Source organism: Phalacrocorax carbo, chromosome 22 (assembly GCF_963921805.1).
Source record: "Phalacrocorax carbo chromosome 22, bPhaCar2.1, whole genome shotgun sequence".
Taxonomy (NCBI): Eukaryota; Metazoa; Chordata; class Aves; order Suliformes; family Phalacrocoracidae; genus Phalacrocorax; species Phalacrocorax carbo.
In genome coordinates, this window is record NC_087534.1 from 5,385,748 (window position 1) to 5,398,458 (window position 12,711).

Sequence of the window (12,711 nt, forward strand, 5' to 3'; positions counted from 1 at the left end):
AAATGCAGATCTATTTAAATCTGCTTTGTTTTATCTGTGATTCTTCCTCTTGGTTGTAGTGCCCCAGCTGGTATGTAAGGAAATCCTGCTCCTAAGGCAGTTTCCATTAAACCCCAGATGTACTGTGTCTTCTCAAGATCCCATGATTAATTTGCAAGATTTAGCATGTATAATTAAGGAAAGATCAGTATATTGGCAGTGTATGAAACAAAGTTTTAAAGGAAGATTAAGACAAGGGCATTCAAAGCTGATAGCCTCCGTTCTGTTTTGTGAGATGCGCAGCATAGTGTCTTGCGTTAGGCGAAATGAAGGGGGGGATCTGGATATAAATTATACATATGGAAGTGGTTTTTGATCAGAAATAACACTTCCCTACTAGACCTGGTCATCACAGTGCTGGTGACTGTCCCTTCACTCTTGGTAAATGCATTTTCCTAAGCAATGTCCCAGGAACTTAAAAGATGCCCAAGAGGCTGGAAATCCTAATGGACAGAAATCTGCAACATAAAGGAGCTGGGAGCTGAAAAATACCTGGGGGGGAATGGTGGAGGAGTCACTTTTTGAAATGATGCTAAAATAAGCGTCTATTTATTCCCTCATAAAGCAGTTACTATTCTTAACATACTATTGAACTGTGCCATTAGATGAGGTCAATGGGGGTGAAAGCCCCTGGTGTACAGAAAATGCGTTTGTACCCGATAACCCACAGGCTTCAGACCTCGTGTTTTAAGCACAAATTACAATTTTTTGGTTGCCCAGAGAATCTTCTTAATAGTCAGTGAGGCAACAGTTTCTGTTCATCTTAACACCGCCACCGAAATTAGAACAGTTGACGAAATGGACTGGCCGTGCTTTTATGAAAATTTAATCCGTGGTTTTGGATGGACACGATTCGTTGCTATTTTTATACAAAATTACCAGAAATGAACTTTGAGGTTAATTATTGAGAAGGAATAGCAATGGCATTGATTAAGTAGCATCCCGCTGGGGTTTTTCCCTCCTTGCTCCCTGATGTTGTATGATGTGACAACTTAGATAGGTGTAAAGGCGTAGGTGCCCGTAACTGCTTATTCTGCCCTTCCTTGAAGGCAACTTCCCGCGCCAATAACGAGACACGCGATTTCTAGCAGGGGGCAGGAGCGCAGCCGTCGTGCACCGCTGCTGGCTGAAATGCTGCTTCTCTGTGCGTGTGAAACGATCGTCGCTCGGGCGTTCGGGCAAACAGCTGATTTTTGCTAAAGCTTTCTGTCTTGTTCATGTTTTAACTCTTCTCTTCTCTTCTGTCACTGTTGCTTCCCTCCTGGCTAGAGGGCTCCCAGAGATGCGAGAAGACCTAGTTGAGACCTTGCTAACGAGCCGAACGGAGAGAGAATAGCACCAGCCTTAGTTAAACCCTCTGGCTCGGCACGCTCCTCCCAAATACCTCAGGTGCTTTAGACATGCTTGCTTGCTTCTTGGAGGGCTGAGTTGCTTCATTACGTGCCTTCTCTCCCGTGCACCATCACAAACGCCAATTACGCTGTACCTCCAGGAGGTTTAGCGACCGCAAAGGCTTCCGTGCGCCACCTGCCTTTGGGATAAAGTATGTTACAGATATTTCGATAGTCCTGAATAAGTGGTCAAAAGCAGCTTGCTGAGCTGAGCCACATGCTCGGTGCTGACGGGGTCAGCACGCGTCAGCGTGAACACCTGGCTTTCTGGTTTAAAGCTGCATTTCTTTATTCCTCAGCTGAAAAGTTTTGTGCTAAGTTGTGCGAGTTGATTGAACTGGTTTGTCTAGAAGAAATAATACAAATTCTTTCAGATGACCAGACTGCATCGACCATTCAGGAGCCTCTCGGTAATTGAAGCAGTTGATTTCAATACTACCCTTACAATAATTTTACCAGTGCCGTAATGACAAGTCTGTGTTAGTTATCCCGGAGGCTGCAACAGCAAAGAGGATGCTCGGAGGTGTGAGCGTCCCCAGGGGCGAAGAAAAGAGCAAAGCACAGGCTCTGCGGGGTATCCTGTACGCTGATTCTGGGCTTATTCCTTTAACTTCCACATGCAAATTAAAACACAGTGTAAAATATTTTAAGGACTTAAAAGCAGAACTGGGGTATGGTTTTGGTGTAGCCGGTGGGTTTTGTTGCACATGTGTGTTTTGGATGTGGGCAAGACCCCGCTCGCTACACCGAAATGACCGCTGTTTCCAAACTGGGCAAAAAGTGCTTAGTGGTGGCTCTTCCTTTAGTTGCAGAGAGTTGTTTTAATATTAATTCCTTAAACTTTAGGAGAGTGGATTATTAATGTACCAGGAAGGCCGAGCCAATTAATGCACTGGATACGTCGCATAGCACAAAGGTTTTCAAGCTTTCAAGTCTCCAAACTCACTGCCGATGCATGCGTTACTGGAGATGTGATATGTTATAAGAAACTGATGTTTTGCCTTTATGCCTCATGACCTCCTGTTCTCCCTAACGCGCTCTCTCTCTCTCTCTCTCTCTGACCTTTTTTGTGTATTCGTTTCTTTTTAGAAAATGAGTGACTTTCTCTCCAGAGAGGATGTGGCTGCAGTGCCAGAGAGGAGCAGTGTTAACATTGGCTTTGCGTGGGAGGGCTCAAAGCAGTCGGTAGCTTTTAGTGAGACCCCAGTGCCACCCGCCTCAGCGCCTTCTCCCAGCCGTGACTTTGCTGCTTCCTCCTTAAGCAGCGGGGAGGAGGAGGAGGAGGAGGCGGCAGCAGCTCCCAACCTCCCCACGAGCGAGGAGGACCCGAGATGTGGAAAGGGGGTTTGTGCAGATGCAGAAAAGGACGTGGAGCTCTCTGAGCCGGAGCCCCCCGCCAGCCCTGCCGCACCTCCCCGGCAGCCCTGGGGAGGAGAGGAGGAGGTGGCGGAGGATGGCGAAGACAGATTTGCCTTTAGAAAGCTAAATGGCGAGTGTCACGACTCAGATGTTAATAACGGGCTGCCGGCAGTCATTCGCTGCTTCCAGGTAGTGAGCCCCAGCGCCTGCTCCCCCACACCCCGGCTGGCTTTGGCGTGGGAACCCAAACACTGCAGCAAGCAGATGCCACGGACCCAGAGAGGAGTTGTGTGTTGGCTTGGCTTGGGCTCGTGCTTGGAGCCAATGAGCTGGTTCATCTCCTGCAGTCAGTGCACACAAGCCCCTCTCGATTTATTTTTGCAGTAAAGACGAGCCCCTCTCAATTTATCTTTGCGTTAAATACCGTTGCTACAGCGCAACGCCCTTTGCCTTTCTTTGATCCAAGCATCCTGTTGCATCCCCCAAAAGGGAAATATTCAGGCTCCAAAGGCATATAATTTTAGTTCCTTAAGGTTTTTGCTGTTTCCTGCTGTACCGGAGGCTGAGCCTCAGCACAGCAGAGCAATTTGAAGCGCTGTCAAACGTGCTTTTACATCGTGAACGTGGGCTTTGATGTCCCTTTCTGCTCCCCACCATGGGAGATATTTTTGCCTGCTTCAGTGTTGATATTAATTGCTTACGGTTAAATAGATGCCCACTTCCCCCGCTAACAATCACGGTGGCATCTATCAGGTTTGGGGACGGTGAGCAGAAATCGAGCCCTCTGGGAAAAACACTGTGGGTCTGAACTAACTCTGTCTTCTGGATAATTATCAGGTGGTGGAACAACTGATTCCTCTCCCCCCCGCTCCATTTCTCTTCCGAGATGTCACGTTTCTGTTTTGTCTGACATTGATTTAATAAAAGTTAAAGACCTAGGATCTGGTGAGGATTTTTTAAATAATATAGTTAATATAGTTTCACTTGCAGTCAGGATAAAGCTTCTCAACTGTGATCAAGTCTTTATTTGCCCAGGGTTTATGTTAATCTTGACATTGTCATCAGTAGATGAGGGTCATCTTTTACTGGCAGCTGGCAATGAGCTTCTAGTAATTAGAAAGTTAATAATCAGTGGAGACAGTTTCTGTGTGGTATGTGACACACCGGTTAAACCCTTAATGCCTCGCTCGGGCTGACCCGAGGGCATGGTGCTGGGGAAGGTCTGGAGGATCTTTCCGTCTGTTTAATCCCCACACACGGTCTCTGCCCTCCGAGCAGTGTCGTACCAGAGGCTTAAACCCCCAGATTTCCAGGCTGACCTTGGTTCCCACAGTGCTTTTATCAGATCAGTGTCAGAACATTTGCCAGCAACACGGTCACGATGCGGAGATGCTAACTGGGTCTTTACGGAGATGTTTTTAACCCTGTCTCACAGCCACCGCTAGTGAAGACGCAGACGGTCACCATCTCCGACGTGTCCAGCGCCGTCAAAAGCGAAATTCCCACAAAAGAAGTCCCCATTGTCCACACGGAGACGAAGACCATCACCTATGAAGCTGCACAGGTAAGGTGTGTTCTGATTAATTTTCCAGTGGCTTGCTTAAACCCAAGTATGTGTTTCGTTTCCGAATCCTCCGGATGAGGCAGCAGCACCTGCCTTCCTCCAAGCACCTGAGTCACAGCACAGACGTTAACCGATGCTCTGGGCACTATTTCCAGGTGCATCTGGTATTTTTGAGGAGCAATGTTTTTACTGTCCCTGAAGAGTAATTATTTTTTCAAGGCGTGTATGCAAGCAGAATTTCTCTTCAGCCACTGGTGGATGTAGATTGGACTCTATGGAGTTAACCTGAGTTGGCCTTTTTTCTGCAAGAGGTGCCTCGTCTTGTTTTCCCCAGCTCTCCTTGCTGTATATGCCTCTTCAGAGCTTGATTTAGAAATGATTTCATTATTCTTCAGGTTTCAATCCTGAAACATGTGTTGAAAACCAAAGTTTTGTGTAAAAAGTAGCCAGAGTTGGGTGCCTGGTGATCGGAAACTAGAAAAGTTAGTGGAGCAATGCCAACATACGCAGGTATGGTTTCGTTGCTGAGGTTAAAATTAATCCTCAATCTAAAATAGGTTTTATTTATGTATTTGAGAATTTAGAGCCTGTGTTAGCTTGGGTTTGTCATAGCTGGTTGTTAGAAGCACCCCATGCTCTGCTGTTGGAGTGTAGTGACTGTGGGATGTAGGTCAGGGCGCGGGTATCCCATGGACCATGCTTGTGTAATTCGGGATTCCTGCGGAGCCCCGTGGCCGCTCAGCATCCTCCCCGGCTGCGGGAGGGGGCGTTCGGACACGCCTGCACTGGGCGGTGGTGAGCATCGCCCCGTTTCTCAGGGAGCGGCTAGATGTGAAGAGAGGAGTTTTGCTCTGGTTCCTGCTGGGAAATGAAAAGGAGAAGTGCATCTCCCGGGCTGGGAGAAGTCGGCTGTGCGAGTACCGGCTTGTGATGTGCCGTGAGATTTCTTCCAGTCTGTGGAAAATGGTCCCACCTTGTGGTAACTCCAGATATTGCTCCGCCGCAGAGCTGGGGACGCTGCCCGGTGTTGGCAGCGCACCGTAAGGGAGACGCGGGCAGCGCGGCCAGGATGAGTTGGCAGGATGACTTGGTTTAGGTTTTTCAGCAGACCTTGAAAGGTCGAGTCGTGCAGGATGGGAACCAAGCAACCAGCTCTAGAAGTTGTTCCTAGGTCGGCAGGTATCTGCACTTCCCTTCTGCAGAGTTTAAAGCGAGTGATGGGCGAGGTGGTGTCAGGAGGGAGGAAGGGGAGAAAGTACCTTCTGAGTCAGACTGTGCTTTCTGGCTGTGTGAACCTGCGTGGATCCAGGAAGGTGTAATTCGGGATAGGTATCTGCTTCCGTCTCCCATCGCGGCCCAAAGCATGCGCCTTGGCCCGGGGGAGCGCGACCGGCATTGCAGCGTACCCAGACTTGGGTGTATCCCAGCCCACCTGGTCCGAGAGGTGTTAGAGGTCCTGCCTGGGTGATTTTGTGGATCCCTGCGTTTCCAGTGCTGAGCCTTCAGCGCCCTGCGACGTCCTCGTGCAGCTGGGTGCAGCTCGGCGGCTGCAGATCAGCTCGCTCTGTCCCGCGGTCACGGTGGGCAGGAGTTCCTGTCCTCGGATCGCATCCCGCTCGTGATGCGGAGGCCTCTGCTTCTGTCCCCGCTGCCCGCAGAGGCTGACGGCCTGTTCTTCTGTCCCACAGACGGATGGTGGCAATGGAGATTTAGACCCTGGCATCCTGCTGACTGCTCAGACCATCACCTCGGAAACCACCAGCAGCACCACCACCACACAGATCACAAAGGTAACAGCACGGGACCACGATAAAACGACGACAACAGCTAAAACGGTAACACGATAGAGAGACGGGCAGAGCTGAGTAATAGGGAAAAAAAAAAGCTTAAACCCCAGTTCTTTTTAAAAAAATGTGATTAATCCATGAAACAAAGCATGAGGTTTCCAGGTTTGCCTGCGTTGAATTAAGACTGTAGATTATGCATTAATTGTCTGTGGACACGAGCTCTGACTGTCCTGTGGGACAATGGCAAAGAGCTGCACAGCGAGCCAAAGCTCCTCCTGGCTCAGTTATAAGAAAAATAATATTTGACAGTTTTTCTTTGAGTTTTCCCCCGTGATTCTGATACCGTGGTGTGACGGCAGTGTTTGGTCACGCTGTATTTAATACCGTCTTTGGACGGGCAGCCCCAGTGCACTCAAACTCCTTTTCACTTCTAGACTAATACTAGTTTTTTCCTTTTGTACTAGACTGTAAAAGGTGGCATTTCAGAGACGCGGATTGAAAAGAGGATTGTCATCACAGGAGATGCAGATGTAGACCACGACCAGGTAGGAGCTTGGATGCGGTCCAAAGAGCTTCCCAGAGCTGGCACCAACGAGACAGGCTGCCTTTCCCGAGACAACTTAACCAGGAAACAATCTAGGGAAACTTTACTGGGGTAGAAATAAAAATCTAAAACTGATTTTAATAATAAATTCCTCTTTGGCCGTACGCAGCTGTATAGCTGGGCCAGCAAAGCTTAATTCTGCTCTGAAACTGGTGTTGGCAGCAAAGTTTTGATTCCAGAATTGTTTTGGACAAATGCAGTTTTTCAAAATAATCCACAAAAATGCGAAATGAAGGTTTTCCTTGATATCTGGATGATCTGCATTAGTTTTATAGTAACTTCGAAGCGCTGTTGCTGCTGTATAGTGCCAGAAGTCATTTCATAGCACTCAGCACCTGCATTAAATCTCATCGGCTTTATATGAAACCTTTCTGATGAGTCAGCCTCATTGGCCTCTAGCGTGTGTTGGAAGTGATGGTTTTGTCATCGGAGAATTATTCTTTGAATTTAATTTTAGTTGCAAGTATCATGGGGCTGGAGAACATTCGTACGACAAGAACCACTTTATTAATTCCGAAAGAAAATGCCTGAGATGATGTCTGAAATGTGCTCGTCACCCTTCCTGGAAGAACAAACAGGGTTTTGCTTAATTGCTCTCATCCATCGTCTACCATGGGGCAGTGGGGAGGTGTAGTGTGTTCTTAGAAAACAGCTTTTCCTTTCAGAAGCAACCTAATATGACTGCAAGTCACCGAACTGAAGTAGAATCACTTTTCTTTTTCTCTCCCCAGAGTTAGAATTAGTCTCTCGACCCCTGAGGACCCTCGGTGGCATGCTCTGAAATGTGGTCTCTTCCAGGTTCTGGCGCAGGCGATAAAGGCAGCAAAGGAGCAGCACCCGGACATGTCGGTGACCAAAGTGGTTGTGCACCAGGAGACCGAGCTCCCAGAGGAGTAGCGAGGCTGTGTAAGTAAGGAGGCCACGTACAAGGGAGGGGCGGGTGCTGCAGGGGGCCTGATCTCAGTGCAAGCGACATTTGGCTAAATACGGTCAAAGTTTAAGTAAAATTATTATTGTTAGCTGATGAGTCCTGCTCAGGCTGTTCCCATTCAATCATTTAAGGCTGATGAAGCAGTCACGAATACAGATTAATCCCGCAGTGGAAATGAGCCAGGAAAGTCTAAAAGAAGCTACGTGGCCCCTGTGATGAGGCTGTTTTGCCTTACCAAACACCTTCAATGCACCAGCAGCACTCTGAGCTATACGTTTCTTGTAGAGCCCTGCCTGTGTCAGTGCCGGTAAACCCCTGAGCTGGACCCCGAGCTCCTGACTCGCCTGGAAAGATCCTTTTTCTGCAGTTGTGATGGTCTTGGGCAAGAGCTGCTCGAGGAACCCGGGAGCTCTGTTGGTGCATCAGTGCTGTAAAGCCTGTCCTGCCCCACGGCCGGTGGTGTTGGTGGTGCCCGGGTCGGTGCTGGGCGCTGCCCCGCCTCATCCCAGCAAAGGCGGTACTTGCAGAGATTTGGGAGCTGGAACAAGAAGTTAGGCGAGAGGAGAGACAGCGTGGTTTAACAGGCGTGTGGTTGGGCTTAACAACTGTCCAAACCAGAATTAAAACAGCAGAGGTCTCCTTAAGGGTTCCTGGCCTTGCAGCTCTTAAAATACGGTCCTTCAGGGATGGGAGCAGGACGTTGTTTGTGCCGGGCGCCTGGAGGTGGCTCTGAGCCTGAAGTCACACCTGCTATTGATGATAACTCACCTGATTTCAGTTCTCCAGCGGCTTCAGGAAAGCGGGTTCCTTTCCCAGAAAGCCGGCTGTCGGGAGCCGTAACTTACCACGTGTCTCTCTCTCTAGGAATCGTTCCTGCTAGACACAACACCAGGAAGAAGCAGCTCAGCAAAACTACCAAGAAACTACCTGGAGCACAAAGACCTCGGATTTACAAGACTTGACACTCAGAGACATTCATATCATTTATTAGGAGTTGCGCTTTGACATTTTACTTGGGATTTTCCAGACTCCATTGGATCGTATTGGATATAGATTTTTTTTTTTTTATATTGTGACAGAAGTATGCCATATTTCTAACTGTACTGAATATTTTTTACAGGTTTTCCATTTTGCATTCCCTCTCACGCATAGCCTCTTCAGATACAGACCCAGACACACCTTGCAGGGCTCAAAGGGTCGCTGTTTTAAGTCATATTCCCTCCGCCTCATCAGGGATAACGGAGATAAGCCACATCCGTGCATATTCCGAGTGCAGGATCCATACGCGCCTTGAAAAAGCCATGGGTCCTTCTGCCGGGAGAGTCAGTTTAAAAAGTCAGACTTCAGTTTTGTGCAGCATTTCTGATTGCCTCTTGATTTTTTTAGCTCTAGGGAGCTGGAGATTCCAGCCGCGCCGCCCGGGCGTGCAGAGCAGAGCTGCCGCCTTCGCTCCGAGTTTCCTCCTCGTTGGGTTTCGGGCCCCCGATGTGTGAACACAGTAGGGTTTTGTGGTGTAGCCTATGCACACATCTTAATAGTTGACTAGGTTTAAGGACTACTGGAAGTTGCTTCAAGTATCTTATACTGTGAATTTTAGAGCTTTAAGAGGACTGTGACAGCACCTCGCCTTCCTCCTGTGTGTCTCTGCCGAGTGCTACCTACCTGTTTGTGTTTTCTAGATGCCATTAAATTAAAAAAAGCCCTTAGAAGTGTGCGTTTAAGGTGTTTGGACTCTGAATGCTATTAAGGTAGGCTTATGCAGCATTCACAGTAATTGATTTTTTTTTCAGTGTCATAGTTATTCACTTGTTTGTGTTCATGATTTTTAAATTAGGGTTGTTTATTTTTTTTAATAAGTCATGGGTTGGAGATTTTCCTCCCCTCACAGTGGTATTTGAAGCTAAACATGTTGCCCCATACCAGGGTGTATATCCTACTAGCATTTAATTTAAAGTCCTTTAGACAATCCTACCTAGGCCTGTAAGCTCTGTTTGGAGAGACTGAACAAGGAATCTTAGGAGGTGTCAGGTGTTGCTGGTCACGACAGAGCCAAGCCGTGTGGGGAGCGCTGCCACCCCCTCTTCCACGCTGGCTTAAGGGTCTGTACTTCGTTTGGCTTCGTGACCACCTTGCTGGAATGAAATACCAGGGTTAGTGTCTGCATCTTTAGGCTGAGCTTACAGACCACGGGGGCCATCTCCAGCTAGGTGGGGATGACCAGAAAACATCTTCGCTGGAGCTGGATGCATTTCCCTGCACGGCATCTGGGGCTCAGCTCCTGCTGCTGCTTTCTGAGCTTCATGGAAGTGTTTTAATCATGCCTTGGTTTCTCTTTCCAGCATGTACATTTAAAAAGAAATGAAAAAAAAAAAACCAAACCCAAACCAAGCTTTGTTAAGAGGCTGCCCAGACACTTGTGATCACTTTGGTACACTTTGAGATTGTGATTTTTTTTTTAATATATATATATAGTGTGGCACATTGGTAGCTGAGGGCATGGAGTGCTCTGCTGCTGCTCTGCAGTTGAGGATGGGAAGAGAATGGCAATAAAAAAAAGCTCTTTGCTATTTTAAATTTGAATAATGTGTTTCAGAAGTCACTGGATTTAGCTCAGGCTGTGACAACTTGCTGTTTAGCTGCAAACAACCTTTGAACTACACTGGGGCTAGTGTAGCTTCTCAGAGTCAGGTGCAATTTTAATTAAGCTGTCAGTATTGATTGGCGACTATGCTGAAAACGCTGGAGCTGCTGGATTTTTGCTTTCTTTGAGCCTTTCTGGCCGTGGGTCCTTCTCAGCCTCCAGCCTTCCCATGCCGGTAGCTGCTGCTCGGGCTGCTCTGGGCGAGTGGTCCCCTCCGGTGATGCTCTGCCTTCCACTGGGTACCAGGCATCCTGCCCTGGGGATTTAGGGAGTCCTGGGCTCCACAGCTGTAGTATAGAGCCAAAGTCTTCCTCTTTATGTCTGAACAGCCTTTTCCTTCCTTATTCTGCAATGCAGGCCCTTTAACAGGTCCGTGTCCTTGCTGTCCTCAGCTTAGTTGGGTAATGCTTGCCTTAAAGCCCGTCGTGCTGAGCAGCCCTCTGGCGATGTCCCTTCTCTAGGAATTGAGCTTTCTGCCACTTGGGCCTTCCTTCTCACCCTGGAGCAGCTACCTGCGGAGGAAACAGGGACACCGAGTAGTCATTAAGAGGGTTTCTGAGCTTTACCAGACAAAGCCAGCGTGATAAATTAAGTTTGGCCATAGCACTTAAAGGCACTCAGCCATCACAAGAACTCAGGGGGACGTGGCGAGAGGCTGAAGCTTGGCCGTGGGTGTTCAGCTGGGGTGTCCTGTGCCCTGAGCGGGATGAATGGGACAAAAACACCCCGGGCAGGGGATTTCTGGGGTGAGAAACCTGCTGGCACAGAGAGGTGGTTCCTTTCCAAAAAGATGTGCTTGCTGTGGCTGCGTACGCCCCTTTCTAAGGGCCTGTAGACTAGAATAACTTTATTTTTTCCTGGATTTTGGGTGGCAGTATCCAGGTTGTTCATTCTCACACTTTTCCCGCATCTAAGTTCTGGCTTCTCCTTGAGTAGTTTAAACAAGTTACCGCCTCGTCTGACCTTTGCCGTCGCCCTGCTGTCTGACCCCACGGGGGATTTCCAGCCCTGCAGACCCTCCCCAGCCGACACGGCCGCCCGCGTGCAGAGCCCGGGAGCTGGACAGGAGCAGCGGCAGCCTGGGAGGAAGATAAAACTTACGAGCAGAAGCAGCTTCTTCCATCCTCAGCCGGGGCTGCCGGCATCCCTTCCACCTCCGGCGGGTTTTTAAAATCCTTGGCTCTTAGCGTGCTGTGTTATTTCTAGGGACAAACCAGCTAAGTAAGGTCTATTTATATGAATGTTCCCAGCTCTTCCCACTCCACAAATTCACCCAGAGACTGTCTTGATTGTATAATATACATTATATGGAAGCTATTTATATATGAATGAATGTTTTTATAGAAAGGAAGGCAAGGAGCTCATGTTCTCCTCTATTAAACTGGAAAGGCAGCTCCGGTTGCCAAATAGCAATCTCTGACCAACACAGATGTATTAGCAAAGGACTGACTGATTTCTGGTTTTAATAAACTGTGGTTTGCTGGTTTTCCTAATTGTACAATTACCTTAAGAGGTGGTAGTGTCCCAGCCTTAGAGATGAAACTTGTAAAAAAAATTTAAAAAAATTTAGTTGAGAATATGAAGGAGCTTTGTAAAATTTTTCTAAGGCAATTATGAATTGTCTAGGGTAGGTGTTTACACTCTTCTTTATAAAAATAAATAGGAACTTTTAAAATTGGCAAATCTTTATAGATCGATTAGCGATGGAAGCTGTTATTTTGGACTTTCATAGTAAATCAAAGGGAAAGTTGCTGTAGCATTTAGGCAGACATAAGTGTTCAGTATTGCTTCTTGTATTGCGTTTTTCAATAAATTTTCAAACAAAACTGTCTCCTGGGCCCCGAAGCCTTTTTTTCTTGCCCTCACCCTCCTCCAGGTCTCTCTCCCCATCCCGGCTTTGTGGCAGTTTGCTTGTTCCAGCCGAAGCCAGACCCGTTGCCTCCCAGGCGCGTCCCCGGCAGAGCCGCCACCGGCTGCGCTTCCCTGCGCTCGCGGTGGCTTCAGACACTGCAGCCAGCTCCCAGCAGGGCCACGTGCGGGACCAAAGCCCCCAGAAAGGGCCGGAAGGGAGCCCCAGAGGCCCAAGTTTTCCCGCAAACATCATCGCTTGATATAAAACCTCCCTTTGCGCGCCTGAATTTGAGGTGAGCTCGGGTGAGGGTTTGTGCTGAGCAGCTGCTGCCCAACCCTGAGCAAATGCGATTGAACTGGAGCAGGGGAACATGCCTACCCCAGCTATTTATTTTTTTGTCCTGTTGCATTTTTTTTTTTCTGGCCGCAGCATCTTTAGGAGGGACAGAAATACCGCAGAAAGCTGATGGGGCATCTTGGCCGCCAGCCTGACAGAGAACAAAAGCCATTTGGCCCCGATAGGACAGCTGGAGCCTGGGAACTG

At 48.3% G+C, this 12,711-nt stretch overlaps 1 protein-coding gene across 35 annotated transcripts in view; it reads left to right on the top strand.

The window, feature by feature from the left end:
• The window catches only part of EPB41 (erythrocyte membrane protein band 4.1), a 95,799-nt gene extending 83,652 nt beyond the window's left edge, over positions 1 to 12,147 (top strand). For 25 of the 35 annotated variants that reach the window (XM_064471679.1, XM_064471653.1, XM_064471652.1 and 22 more), the window contains 6 exons: positions 2,520 to 2,978; positions 4,225 to 4,353; positions 6,042 to 6,143; positions 6,605 to 6,685; positions 7,543 to 7,650; positions 8,540 to 12,147. In XM_064471679.1, coding sequence (XP_064327749.1) covers positions 2,520 to 2,978; positions 4,225 to 4,353; positions 6,042 to 6,143; positions 6,605 to 6,685; positions 7,543 to 7,641 — 870 coding nt within the window. In that variant the 3' untranslated portion in view covers positions 7,642 to 7,650; positions 8,540 to 12,147. Of the gene's footprint in view, positions 1 to 2,519; positions 2,979 to 4,224; positions 4,359 to 6,041; positions 6,144 to 6,604; positions 6,686 to 7,542; positions 7,651 to 8,539 lie in introns of those variants that run through there. The other 10 variants (XM_064471678.1, XM_064471684.1, XM_064471680.1 and 7 more) reach the window with 2 other exon arrangements.
• Positions 12,148 to 12,711: the final 564 nt, after the last annotated feature.